The sequence below is a fragment of the Rhinatrema bivittatum genome, chromosome 2, assembly GCF_901001135.1.
Source record: "Rhinatrema bivittatum chromosome 2, aRhiBiv1.1, whole genome shotgun sequence".
Classification (NCBI taxonomy): Eukaryota; Metazoa; Chordata; class Amphibia; order Gymnophiona; family Rhinatrematidae; genus Rhinatrema; species Rhinatrema bivittatum.
The window spans coordinates 823,645,385-823,659,879 of record NC_042616.1 but is presented as its reverse complement, the minus strand read 5'-3'; the positions used below and the strand labels follow the sequence as shown (position 1 = coordinate 823,659,879).

General features: G+C 45.5%; 1 protein-coding gene across 1 annotated transcript in view; it reads right to left on the bottom strand.

Moving 5' to 3' along the window:
- Positions 1–2,311: 2,311 nt before the first annotated feature.
- Positions 2,312–14,495, bottom strand: part of LOC115085845 (vacuolar protein sorting-associated protein 28 homolog) — a 72,299-nt gene continuing 60,115 nt past the window's right edge. Inside the window, exon 10 of the mRNA XM_029592347.1 lies at positions 2,312–3,570. Within this exon, the coding sequence (XP_029448207.1) occupies positions 3,453–3,570 (118 nt within the window). The 3' untranslated portion in view covers positions 2,312–3,452. The remainder of the gene's footprint in view (positions 3,571–14,495) is intronic.

Genomic DNA, 14,495 nt, shown 5'->3' with positions numbered 1-14,495 from the left:
GGTTACAAATTTTTACTAATAGGTCTGAAATTTCGTTTTTTAGTTCCTTCAGAACTCTGGGGTGTATACCATCAGGTCCAGGAGATTTCAGTTTGTCAATCAGGTCTTCCACATCTTTTAGGTTCACCATGATTTGGTTCAGTCCATATGAATCATTACCCATGAAAACCTTCTCTAGTATGGGTACCTCCCCAACATCCTCTTCAGTAAACACCGAAGCAAAGAAATCATTTAATCTTTCCGCGATGGCCTTATCTTCTCTAAGTGCCCCTTTAAACCCTCGATCATCTAACGGTCCAACTGACTCCCTCACAGGCTTTCTGCTTCGGATATATTTAAAAGGTTTTTACTGTGAGTTTTTGCCTCTACGACCAACTTCTTTTCAAATTCTCTCTTAGCCTGTCTGATCAATGTTTTACGTTTAACTTTCCAATGTTTATGCATTATCCTATTTTCTTCTGTTGGATCCTTCTTCCAATTTTTGAATGAAGATCTTTTGGCAAAAATAGCTTCTTTCACCTTCCCTTTTAACCATGCCGGTAATCGTTTTGCCTTCTTTCCACTTTCTTAATGTGTGGAATACATCTGGATTGTGCTTCTAGGATGGGATTTTTTTAACAATGACCACGCCTCTTGGACATTTTTTACTTTTGTAGTTGCTCCTTTCAGTTTTTTTCTATTTTTCTCATTTTATCAAAGTTTCCCTTTTGAAAGTTTAGCACGAGAGCCGTGGATTTGCTTACTGTCCCCCTTCCAGTCATTAAATCAAATTTGATCATATTAAGATCACTATTGCCAAGCGGCCCCACCACAGTTACCTCTCTCACCAAATCCTGTTCTTCACTGAGAATTATATCTAAAATTGCTCCCTCTCTCGTCGGTTCCTGAACCAATTGCTCCATAAAGCTATCATTTATTCCATCCAGGAACTTTCTCTCTCTAGCGTGTCCCAATGATACATTTACCCAGTCAATATTGGGGTAATTGAAGTCTCCCATTACTACCGCACTACCAATTTGGTTAGCTTCCCTAATTTCTCTAAGCATTTCACTGTCAGTCTTACTATCTTGACCAGGTGGACGGTAGTATACCCCTATCACTATAGTCTTCCCTGACACACAAGGGATTTCTACCCATAAAGATTCATTGTGCATTTAATCTTGTGCAGGATGTTTTTCCTGTTGGACTCTATGCCATCCCAGACATAAAGTACCACACCGTCTCCCGGGTGCTCCTGTCATTGCGATATAATTTGTACCCTGGTATAGCACTGTCCCATTGGCTGTCCTCCTTCCACCTTTGTGCATCAGTGACACACATTCTGGCAAAAAGGGGAAGGAACCTTGCAAATCCTCCTTCCGAGGATCCTGGTCATCCCCCCAAATGGTTTCCATAGCCCCCCCCCCCTCCTCAGAGAAATCAGACAGAGAGAACAGGCAGGAGATCCCCTCCCCCTGCTGTGCTCTGTGCCTTAGCCGAAAAAGAATCCAAAATGGCCGCCATTCCCACGCTCAGCAGGAACGGCCTTCCATGCAGCAGCTCCAGGCACGCCAGACCCCCCGGCTGCGAAGAAGAAGAAGCCGGCGCAGTCCCTGCCGAAATACCTTCCCCCAGAGAGGCATCAGTGACAGCGGCCGGCCCAAGAGAGGCGCGCGACACTCTCTCCACATGAAGCACCAAGCCCCCGGCATGGCTGTAAATGGCTGCGAATGCGTGGCTTATGCCAGAGCCAGAATACAATTGGGAGATGCACCCAAGTTCATACTTCCCTGAAACCCTTCTGTCACTGACGGGGGAACGGCTCCAATAACTTCACAGGAAAAACAAACAAAACGCCCTCTCAGCTAACCAAAAAGCTTCTTTTTTTTGTTTTAATAACTTTACAAACCAAGAAACAAAAAAGGAAAGCTGTGTGAAAGCTTATCTGAAGGATGGCAGAGGCTTCTCTTCAGGCTCCTGAAGGTGAGGGAACTGGATCACCAATTGTTACCTCCGCCGTGGATCAGCGTATATCCGCGAGCATCTAAGGGTCCCTAACCCCTGCTAGTCCTTCTCTAAAGCTAGGAGGGATGGTCCCACCAGGACCTGCCAACCTCCTGGGAGGGAATTCCTCCAAAAACTATCTTCCTCATCCCGTACAGGGAAAGAAAAACTTGAAGATTGCCGTGGCACACTGGTTGGGAAATGCTGCTCTAAAGAAGCATTGAAAAGGTCAAGAAAAAAATCAGCTTTTGAGTGTTGGGTAAATGAAATAGGTTTACACAAGTTCTTGGAGTGAACTCAGTGAATCTAGAGCCAGGGAAGGCTGCAATCATGTAACAATGCAATTTTTTTATTATTATTAGTAAGAAGTACAAGTTACAATAGAAGTTACAAAGGAAAAATTCCTTTCATCACTGTCACTACTAAATCCTGCTTATTATCCATTCTCCTGTTGGCAAATATCAAGTGATATAAATCGAGAGAGGTGGGCCAGAGGGTGTAGAAACCAAACTTTAATACTAGAAATCTGTGCAAAGTCAAACATGAAAAAGAGAAAAACATTTCCAGCATGGGTTTCCAAATCTGATTCACACTGGAGGCAGGCGTCCGCTGCTAACCCAGCAAGGAACAGCTGAGACTCCCAGCGCCGCCGCTCACCTCGCTCATGATTCACAAACATGTCCTCCCTTCCCCTCAGTCTCGCTCATTCACCCCCAGCGATTCTCATGCACACACCACTCCTAGTCCCCTCCCCTCTCCTCGTACACAACCCCATACTCGTCAGGAAACGAGGTGACCGGATGGCTCTTTAACCAGTACAGACTCAAATGTCCCATGTCCAGCTGAATGCTGCCAGGACGTAACAAGGTGAACACTGCCCCCTGTCCCAATGCTTCAGGTGTGTCTGAGTCACAGTGACGGGTACAGAGAGAAAATCCAACACTCACATCACCACACAGGCCAGAGCTATATTTAATAGGGGCCCCCTCCACCTTCAAATGCTGGTCAAGCAGACATATATGTTACATCAGCAAAAGGAACAAAGTAGAGAGGGCAATTTTATCGTCACCGTTGCATGCACCAGAACAATCAGGGTAAAAGCAAAGGCCCAGCAGGTTTCTATCACACATCAGCACTCATGGACTGGCAGAGTCAGGGGGATCACCCAACCTATGACCACATCTACCCCCTAGGGCCCGGCTTACATCATCCTATCCAATTCTGCGTCTACAGCAAAGGGTCAGCCTCCTGGGGAAATGGGGTGAGAGAGTTTCCTGCAGTATTACCACCATCACCAGGTCTATACGATGCTACAGGAGACAGTAATGGCAGAGGCTCCTAGAAGTGATGGATCAATGGGCGAGACAGGAGCGTGCATTTACCTAACGGAGAACACATCTTATTTTTCTACGGGTGGCAGGAATGTGAACAAGTCCATGTAGAGGAGCACGAATCAGGTAAGGCAGTGTTCAGGAGTGGAGGAAGCGATTGAAGGCATTGTATGCAGACTCCAGATCAAAAAGCATCTGTCGGACCTGCGAATCATCCAACTCGTCTGAGGCAGACATACCGCTGAGCTTCTGTAACCTGCAGAGACAGAGCGGAGAGAGAGTGACACACTGCTGAGCTTCTGTAACCTGCAGATACAGAGCGGAGTGAGAGAGAGTGACACACTGCTGAGCTTCTGTAACCTACAGAGCAGAGTGAGAGAGAGTGACACACTGCTGAGCTTCTGTAACATACAGAGCAGAGTGAGAGAGAGTGACACACTGCTGAGCTTCTGTAACCTACAGAGCAGAGTGAGAGAGAGTGACACACTGCTGAGCTTCTGTAACCTGCAGAGCAGAGTGAGAGAGAGTGACACACTGCTGAGCTTCTGTAACATACAGAGCAGAGTGAGAGAGAGTGACACACTGCTGAGCTTCTGTAACATACAGAGCAGAGTGAGAGAGAGTGACACACTGCTGAGCTTCTGTAACCTGCAGAGCAGAGTGAGAGAGAGTGACACACTGCTGAGCTTCTGTAACCTGCAGAGCAGAGTGAGAGAGAGAGACACACTGCTGAGCTTCTGTAACATACAGAGCAGAGTGAGAGAGAGTGACACACTGCTGAGCTTCTGTAACCTGCAGAGCAGAGTGAGAGAGAGTGACACACTGCTGAGCTTCTGTAACCTACAGAGCAGAGTGAGAGAGAGTGACACACTGCTGAGCTTCTGTAACATACAGAGCAGAGTGAGAGAGAGTGACACACTGCTGAGCTTCTGTAACATACAGAGCAGAGTGAGAGAGAGTGACACACTGCTGAGCTTCTGTAACCTGCAGATACAGAGCGGAGTGAGAGAGAGTGACACACTGCTGAGCTTCTGTAACCTGCAGAGACAGAGCAGAGTGAGAGCGAGTGACACACTGCTGAGCTTCTGTAACCTGCAGAGACAGAGCAGAGTGAGAGCGAGTGACACACTGCTGAGCTTCTGTAACATACAGAGCAGAGTGAGAGTGAAAGAACGACACTGTTGAGTGTCTGTAACCTGCAGAGACAGAGCGGAGTGAGAGAGAGACACACTGCTGAGCTTCTGTAACCTACAGAGCAGAGTGGAGTGAGAGAGACAGCCTGATGAGCTTTTGTAACATGCAGTCACAAATCGGAGACAGAATGGAGTGAGAGGATGAGAGAAGCACAGGCTTGATGAGCTTCTGCTATAAACCAGACCCAGAGAGTGAGGGAGAGAGACAAACTCACTACCAAGCATCTGCTATATTTATTTTATTTATTTGTTTTTATATACCGATATTCACCCATGGGTATCATGTCGGTTTACAGGATAACTTTTCTGATAATGTGACGGTGGTCATATTTTCTTTACATTGTAACAAACATGGTAACATTGTAAAAACTATATCTGTGTAGTGCTTTAAACCTGATCCAGAGAGTGACACTGAGAAAGACTGACAAATTACCATGCGCCTGCTATAAACCAGACCCAGTGAGTGAGGGAGAGAGAGACTGGCTGAGCATCTCCTATAAACCAGACCCAGAGAGTGAGGGACAGAGACAGACTGGCTGAGCCTCTCCTATAAACCAGACCCAGAGAGTGAGGGACAGAGACAGACTGGCTGAGCCTCTCCTATAAACCAGACCCAGAGAGTGAGGGACAGAGACAGACTGGCTGAGCCTCTCCTATAAACCAGACCCAGAGAGTGAGGGACAGAGACAGACTGGCTGAGCATCTCCTATAAACCAGACCCAGAGAGTGAGGGACAGAGACAGACTGGCTGAGCCTCTCCTATAAACCAGACCCAGAGAGTGAGGGACAGAGACAGACTGGCTGAGCATCTCCTATAAACCAGACCCAGAGAGTGACACTGAGAAAGACTGACAAATTACCATGCGCCTGCTATAAACCAGACCCAGTGAGTGAGGGAGAGAGAGACTGGCTGAGCATCTCCTATAAACCAGACCCAGAGAGTGAGGGACAGAGACAGACTGGCTGAGCCTCTCCTATAAACCAGACCCAGAGAGTGAGGGACAGAGACAGACTGGCTGAGCATCTCCTATAAACCAGACCCAGAGAGTGACATTGAGAAAGACTGACAAATTACCATGCACCTGCTATAAACCAGACCCAGTGAGTGAGGGACAGAGACAGACTGGCTGAGCATCTCCTATAAACCAGACCCAGAGAGTGAGGAGGAGAGAGAGACAGAGTTGCTACCGGGCAATTCCTATAAACCAGCTCCAGAGAATGAAGGAGAGAGAGACTTACTGAGAACCTGCTATAAATCAACCCCAGAGAGAGAGAGAGACCTGCTACTGGGCAATTCCTATACCCCAGCCTGAGAGAGGGAGAGTGCGAGAGCGAGAGACCTGCTACAGGAAAATTGGTTCATACCTGATTATTTTCGCTCCTGTAGTACCACGGATCGGCCCAGACTCCTGGGTTTTACCTCCCCTCCAGCAGGTGGAGACAGAGAAATGTTTGTGGACTCTGTCATATACCCCTGAGGTGCCACCTAGAGTCTGTCAGTATTTCCACTCTACCCAAGCAGAACGATAATAAAACGTCACACAAATTCCTGAACAACCTCCCCCCGAAGAGCAGAGGTAATGAAAAACATATAACTGACGAAAACCAAAAACTATGCCCTAGAATCCTTACCCGGAAAGGGGGGGGCATTATGTAATCTTACCGCAAACAATTGGCTGCCCACTGGCCGAGCGGACTCTCCCTGGGTGGGACTCTGGGCTGATCCGTGGTACTACAGGAACGAAAGTTATCAGGTAAGAACCGATTTTCCTTTCCCTGTATGTACCCGGATCAGTCCCAGCCTCCTGGGATGTACCCAAGCTTCCCTAACCAGGGTGGGACTGCGAGAGTCCCGCTCGGAGGACACTAGCTCCGAATGAACCGGGCTCTGGTGCCCGGACCTCAAGTCGATAATGTCTCGCGAAAGCATGTGCAGATTTCCAGGTAGCCGCCCTGCAAATCTCTTGCGGCGCAACCTGTTGGCATTCAGCCCGCGAAGTCGATTGCGAGCGCATTGAATGAGCCTTAAGCTCGACCGGAATCCGAGGACCCTGTACAAGTTATGCAGACACCATAGCCTCCTTCAGCCAACGGGCGATAGTGGCCTTAGAAGCTTTAGGACCCCTTCTGGGTCCATTCCATAAGATGAACAGTTGGGTCCGAAAGACTAAAACTGTTCATAACCTTAACGTAACACCCTCTTTACATCCAGCTTCCGTAAATCTCTGGCCTCTGGCGTAGCGGAGTCCAGACCCGCGAAGGAAGGAAGCTCCACTGACTGATTCAAATGAAAAGCAGAGACCACCTTCGGAAGAAAAGAGGGAAACGTTCTCCTTGAAACACCTGCTTCAGAAATCCATAAGAAAGGCTCTCTGCAAGATAAAGCCTGGAGCTCTGAAATACGCCTCGCCGATGCAATAACTACTAGAAACACCATTTTCAAGGTGAGATCCTTCAGAGGTCGCCCGCGTCAGGGGTTCAAAGGGAGCTGTACAAAGGGCGCGGAGAACCAAATTAAGTTTCCCGGAAGGGCAGGGATTTCGAACCGGAGGGCGCAAGTGTTTAACCCCTCTCAGAAACCTAGCCATATCGGGATGCAAAGCTGGCAGAACCCCCTGCACCTTACCTCGAAAACAACCTAACACCACCACCTGAACTCGCAGGGAATTAAATGCCAGACCCTTGGACAATCCCAGAACCTCCGGAATTGAGGCCCTAGAAAGACAAATGTTATGATCCAAACACTCCCCAAACTTTAACGTAGGCTCTGGAGGTAGAGATTTTACAGGAGTGCAAGAGCATGGCGATAACCGCAGGGGAGTTACCCCTCGTTCTCAACCTAGGAGCAGTGTATACATAAATAAAAATGGGGAAGTACCTGGAGGAAGAACTTAAAGGATGGGAGAACGAGAGAGATGTGGATCAGCAGTGGACCAATCTAAAAGGAGCAATCGCCAAGGCAACTGCTCTATACGTTAGAAATGTAAAGAAAAGCAAAAGAAAATTGAAACCTATCTGGTTCTCAAAGGAGGTGGCTGACAAAATTAAAGCTAAAAGAACAGCATTCAAGACATATAAAAGATCCCAAAGGGAGGAACACAAAGAAGAATATTTGTATCAACTGAGGGAGACGAAGAAATTAATCAAGTTGGCAAAAAGTCAAGCAGAAGAGAGGATTGCCAAGGAGATAAAAAATGGTGACAAATCATTTTTCAGATACATCAGCGAAAAGAGAAAGGTCCAAAGTGGTATAGTGAAATTGAAAGGTGGTAATGATCAATGTGTGGAGGGAGACGAAGAAATGGCAGAAATATTAAACGAATACTTCAGCTCTGTGTTCACTAAAGAAGACCCTGGAGCAGGACCATCTCTACACAACAAAAAACTGGTGGGAAGTGGAATAGATGAAAATCCTTTTACAGTAGAAAATGTGTGGGAAGAGCTAAAGAACCTGAAAGTGGACAAAGCCATGGGGCCTGATGGGATTCATCCAAGGATATTGAGGGAGCTCAGAGATGTTCTGGCGGCTCCGCTGTGTGACCTGTTCAATAGATCCCTAGAAACGGGAGTGGTGCCGAGTGATTGGAGAAGAGCGGTGGTGGTCCCGCTTCACAAGAGTGGGAACAGGGAGGAGGCTGGCAACTACAGACCAGTCAGCCTCACTTCGGTGGTGGGAAAAGTAATGGAGTCACTGCTGAAAGAGAGAATAGTGAACTATCTACAGTCTGGAGAATTGATGGACCAGAGGCAACATGGATTCACCAGGGGAAGATCCTGTCAGACAAATCTGATTGACTTTTTTGACTGGGTAACCAAGGAATTGGATCGAGGAAGAGCGCTCGATATCATATACTTGGATTTCAGCAAAGCTTTTGACACGGTTCCGCGCAGGAGACTGGTGAATAAAACGAGAAGCTTGGGAGTGAGTGCCGAGGTGGTGACCTGGATTGCAAATTGGTTGACTGACAGAAGACAATGTGTAATGGTAAATGGATCCTTCTCTGAAGAGAGAGCGGTTTTAAGTGGTGTACCGCAAGGATCGGTGTTGGGACCGGTCCTGTTCAATATCTTTGTGAGCGACATTGCGGACGGGATAGAAGGCAAGGTTTGTCTTTTCGCGGATGACACTAAGATCTGCAACAGAGTGGACACGCCGGAAGGAGTGGAGAGAATGAGACGGGATCTAAGGAAACTGGAAGAGTGGTCGAAGATATGGCAGCTGAGATTCAATGCCAAGAAGTGCAAAGTCATGCATATGGGGAGTGGAAACCCGAATGAACTGTATTCGATGGGGGGGGAAAGGCTGATGTGCACGGAGCAGGAGAGGGACCTTGGGGTGATAGTGTCTAATGATATGAAGTCTGCGAAACAATGCGACAAGGCGATAGCAAAAGCCAGAAGAATGCTGGGCTGCATAGAGAGAGGAATATCGAGTAAGAAAAGGGAAGTGATTATTCCCTTGTACAGGTCCTTGGTGAGGCCTCACCTGGAATACTGTGTTCAGTTCTGGAGACCATATCTACAAAAAGACAAAGACAAGATGGAAGCGGTACAGAGAAGGGCGACCAGGAAGGTGGAGGATCTTCATCGGATGACGTACGAGGAGAGATTGAAGAATCTAAATATGTACACCCTGGAGGAAAGGAGGAGCAGAGGTGATATGATACAGACCTTCAGATACTTGAAAGGTTTTAATGATCTAAAGACAACGACAAACCTTTTCCGTAGGAAAAAAATCAGCAGAACCAGGGGTCACGATTTGAAGCTCCAGGGAGAAAGATTCAGAACCAATGTTAGGAAGTATTTCTTCACGGAGAGGGTGGTGGATGCCTGGAATGCCCTTCCGGAGGATGTGGTGAAGACCAGAACTGTGAAGGACTTCAAAGGGGCGTGGGATAAACACTGTGGATCCATAAAGTCAAGAGGCCGCCAATGAAGAGTGGGTGACTCGCCAGAATGATGGCTACTGCCTGGAGACAATACCCTTATTCAATAAACGTACACATGCTTACTGTGACTCCAACATCATTCTAGCTTCAACAGCAAGAGGAAATGTGGAATAAAGGATCTGCACTCACAAAGGGGGGAGTAGCTGGCTTGTTACGGCGGTTACTACCCCAAACCAAATAAGCCTGTTACTTCAATTTCTATGCAAATACAGCAGAGCTCTCTGCTTCAACGGCAGGGGAGAAGAAAAAAGGGTTAACACTCACAAAGCGGGGAGTAGCTGGCTTGTTACGGCGGTTACTACCCCAAACCAAATGTGCCTGATACTTCACTTTCGATGCATATCCAGCATAGCTCCCTGCTTCAACGGCAGGGGAGAAGAAAAACAACCAATAAGGGCTGTATAACAGTCTGAGTAAAACAAGCATGGGTGTAGCTTGCTTATTGTGGCGGTTACTACCCCTACTACCCCTAACTTATCAGCTAGATATTCACTTGGATGCAGCTCCATCACTGCTTTCTACATTAATGGTGGGGGTGGAAGGGAAATAGAACCAAGAGCTAAGAGAAACAGATAAGTATGAGAGAAAAAAGTGTGTGAAGCTTGCTGGGCAGACTGGATGGGCCATTTGGTCTTCTTCTGCTGTCATTTCTGTTTCTATGTTTCTATAAAAAGGTTGAAAAGTTCAGCTCAGTTACTCACCTTGGAAAGGTCTTGAGGTAATGTGATTTGGTTTGAATAGGGACCAACATTTGTTAATCAAGGGAGCAGTGAGTTACTCTGGCTGATTAACTGAAGTTAGACTGTTTGTATTTCCCAACCCTCCCACCCCTTGCCCACTCACCCCTAGCTCATCCTTTAATTTATAGGCAGGTGCCACTTTCACAAAAAAAACCCAAAAAAAACTGAGAATTCGATCAGACCCCGGTAGGCCACTACCAGACACATAGTGAATTCACTAATACATTTAAAGGACGTTAGACACATTCCTACTCCCATAGCAACTTAAAACTTAACTAGGAACTGATCAAAATTGAGATGAAGGGGGGGGCGCTCTTGAGCAGCGACCAAGATGGCCGCTTAACCAGAGAGCTCCGCCAGACCTCGCATTTAATATCCTACTAACCCCATTCTTTTTTATATTTTTTGGACTGAGACCGCTTACCTCCAAATTAAGATGTCGCTGACCAAAACTGGGAAGATCGATGCGGCGTTTGCGGCGGTTTCAGGGTCGAAACGAGCAAAACCTGACCCTCCTACGCCGGAAAAATCCACCGCAGGTAAAACAATGGCTTCTGCGGATCTTGTTTTAATCGAGCTTAAGCAATTAAAGGACATGCTTCAGATAAATACGGATGCAACGATAGCGATTAGAAACGAGCTGAAATCTGTAACTCAACAAATGGCGCATTTTCAAACCCGTTTGGATGACGTAGAGGCCCAGACCTCTTCTTTATTATTAACTGCGTCATCTATTCCAACTATTCGCCAGGAGATTACACAAATGCAGACTGAAATCGAAGATCTTTCTAACAGAAATAGACGAAACAATCTTCGCGTGCTTGGTATTCCAGAGGGCGCTGAAGGAACGGATACTATAGCATTTCTTTTACACCTTATCCCATCTATACTAAAGATACAATTCGACAAACCCTTGGAAATAGAGAGAGCGCACCGGATCCCGGCCAGACCTTTACGAGGATCAAAATACCCGCGGCCTCTCATCTTCAAAATTCTTCGTTACCCTCAAACACAGCTTATTTTAGCGGCGGCGAAATCTCAAACTCCTCTTACCTTTCAAGGTAATACTGTTCTTTTTGTTCCTGATTTCGCTAAGGCGACCGCGGCGAAACGGAAAAGCTTCCTAGCGCTACGGCCTCGTCTCAAGCTTTTAGGGGCACAATACGGCCTATTATACCCTGCTCAAATGAAAGTCACCTACCACAATCGCACGCAAACCTTCACCAGCCCAGTAGCATTGGAAGAATTTCTGCGGTCTCAAGATCCTGCTTCGGACATGGTAACTTGAACGTACATGTTATATTTTGTCTATACTCAGTCAAAATGACCTCTTCTAGACATTTCAACCAATGAAATGTTTAGGGTCCTTTTTCTCACGGATATTTTCCTTCTTTTTTTTTGTGACTTGAATATAAGGCTAAAGGATTTCACAGGATAAATCAATGTTTTTGTTAACTTGCAAACCTGCGAGAAGGTTATTTCTAGTTGTTGTCTGGACACTTTATGTACTACCTCAGCCACTAAAAGTTATAAGAGAGTGGCAGCCACAAATAACAAAAAAAAAAAAAAAAAAAAAAAAAAAACAATCCCCATTTCCTTATTGGTTTTTGTTGGGGTTCCTCATCGTTGTATATATGGTCTGGCGTGAGCGGATGGTTACCTGCGACCTCTGGCACTACAAGAGGCTCGTTTGTTTCAATCAGCCTTTAAGGCTAATAGTTTTCTTCTCATGTGGATTTTTTTCTTTTCCCTTTCTCTTTTGTCAAGCTACCATCATGGACTGTTACAACATATTTTTTTTACCCTTATCTTACTTTGTTCACCCAAGAATCAATCCTACATGACTACGCTGCCATGCTGCCCAGCATATGTTAACTTTCCAGAATCATGGCTTCAACAATCAGTGATATCAAACTCACTTCCTTAAATGTCAACGGCTTCACACACCAAATAAAGAGGAAAAAGATTCTGACCTATCTCCAAACGATCCATACAGACATCGCTTTCCTGCAAGAGACTCACCTTTCTCCGGATGAAGCGCTTAAACTTAAACAACAGTGGGTGGGTCAGGTGCTATTCAGTTCTGCAGTCAAAAAAAAAAGAGGCACTGCGATATTACTCCACAAACGATTGGATGCCAAACTTCTTCATTCCTCGGCGGATGAGGATGGTAGGTGGTCCCTAGCTCAAATTCAGATTGCACAGCAAGACTATATCTTATTGAATATCTACGCTCCCAATGTGGATGATCCGGACTTTTTTCAAAATGTGTTCACACGTATACTTGCTCTTCCACTGTCTCCAATAATTATTGGTGGAGACTTTAACCAAGTTTTAGACCCTTTTCTCGATAGAACAACTAAACTGCGCCCACATATAACGAAATCTTGTAAAACCTTGCGGGCATTAATACAATCGCATGGGCTGTCTGATCCATGGCGCCTGCTTCATCCCACGACTAAAGACTATTCCTTTTACTCTGCTTCACATCATACTTATTCTAGAATAGACTTTTTCCTCGTTTCCAAACAACTAGTTCAAAGTGTCCTTGCAGCTTCCATACAACCTATCCTGATATCTGATCATGCTGCTATACAGATTACGCTTAAATTGTTTTCTCCTTTTTCTACTGAACATAGATGGCGATTCAACTCTTCACTGTTGGCGGATCCCACTTTCATATCCGCCACACAAACACAAATTGAGGAATATTTTCGATTCAATTCTACTCCAGGGATCTCGTCAGATACTCTTTGGCAAGCTTTTAAAGCAACAATCAGAGGATCTATTATTAGTCATTCTATCAAGTGTAAAAGAATATATCGTGATACCCTACTCCACATGCAGCAAGAAGTGGACTTATTGGAACATAAACATATCTCTGATCCTACTTTGCCCTCCTTAACGGAGCTACTAAAGTCGAGATATCGCTACAATCAACATTTAAGTTCTCAGGTTCAACTGGGCCTTTCTCGAACCAAGGCAACATACTATGCTGAAAACAATAAATGTGGCCACCTGTTAGCTTCATACCTCAAAAAACGGCATGAGCGTCAGCGCATTGAAATGATTTTATCCTCTACTCAAACGCCCCTGACCTCCGATGCTGATATTCTTCAGGAGTTTCGTTCTTTTTATGAGTCTCTATATCAAGCAGAAACGGATTCATCAACAGACAGCATACATCGTTTTCTTGAGAACATAACTCATCCAACCCTTACTGCTGAACAGACTTCCATGTTAGATAATCCTCTTTCCCAAGAGGAAGTTACTTCAGCTATTACTGCACTAGCATTGGGTAAGGCTCCTGGACCTGACGGACTATCCACTGACTTTTACCATGCTTTTAAAGGTTTACTTGCTCCACACCTACATTCTTATTTTACTTCTCTGCTTTCTTCCACTCCTGCTGGCCTCTCTAGTTTCACTGAAGCAAGTATAATAGTTCTCCCGAAACCAGGTCGAGATCCAGCCTCTGTCTCCAATTATAGGCCGATCTCTTTATTAAATACAGATTACAAAATTTTTGCAAAAATACTAGCCACAAGATTGTCTCAGATACTGTGCTCCATTATTCATCCTGATCAATCAGGTTCTCAAAAGTAGATTAATTGCTAATAATTCACGCATGTTTTTGCATATTTTGCATCATGCCCCCTCCTTATCAATCCCAGCGGTGGCCGTATCATTAGATGCGGAAAAGGCATTTGATCGTGTTGAGTGGTCCTTCTTATGGGCTTCTTTGGAATGGTTTGGAGTTGGCCCGGTATTTTTATCATGGGTCAAAACCTTATATTCCTTTCCTAAGGCCTTCTTATTTGTCAACAACCACTCTTCTGCCCCTTTTTTATTACATAGAGGCACCCGACAAGGATGCCCACTTTCCCCATTACTTTTTAACCTGGCTTTAGAACCCTTGTTGTTGTCTATACGGCAATCAGTGAATATAGAGGGCTTTCAGATTGGAAATCATGCATATAAATTGTCAGCTTACGCCGATGATGTTCTTCTTTTCCTTACTAATCCTGATGTCTCTCTTCCTTCTCTGTTTAACCTTATCTCTGCTTATTCGTTGGTTTCTGGATATAAGATCAATTGGCATAAAACTGAGTTGCTCCCTTTAAATTTTCTAGGCTCTTTAATAGATTTGGGTACCCTTCCAATCCAAAAGGTGAAGAGCGGTCTCAAATATTTAGGCATTAAGTTTCATATGGACATTGATTTAACGGTTTCCCAATGTGAAGAGTTAACACTTCGTCAACTCAAGGACGCCATACTGGCCTGGTCCCCTTTACATTT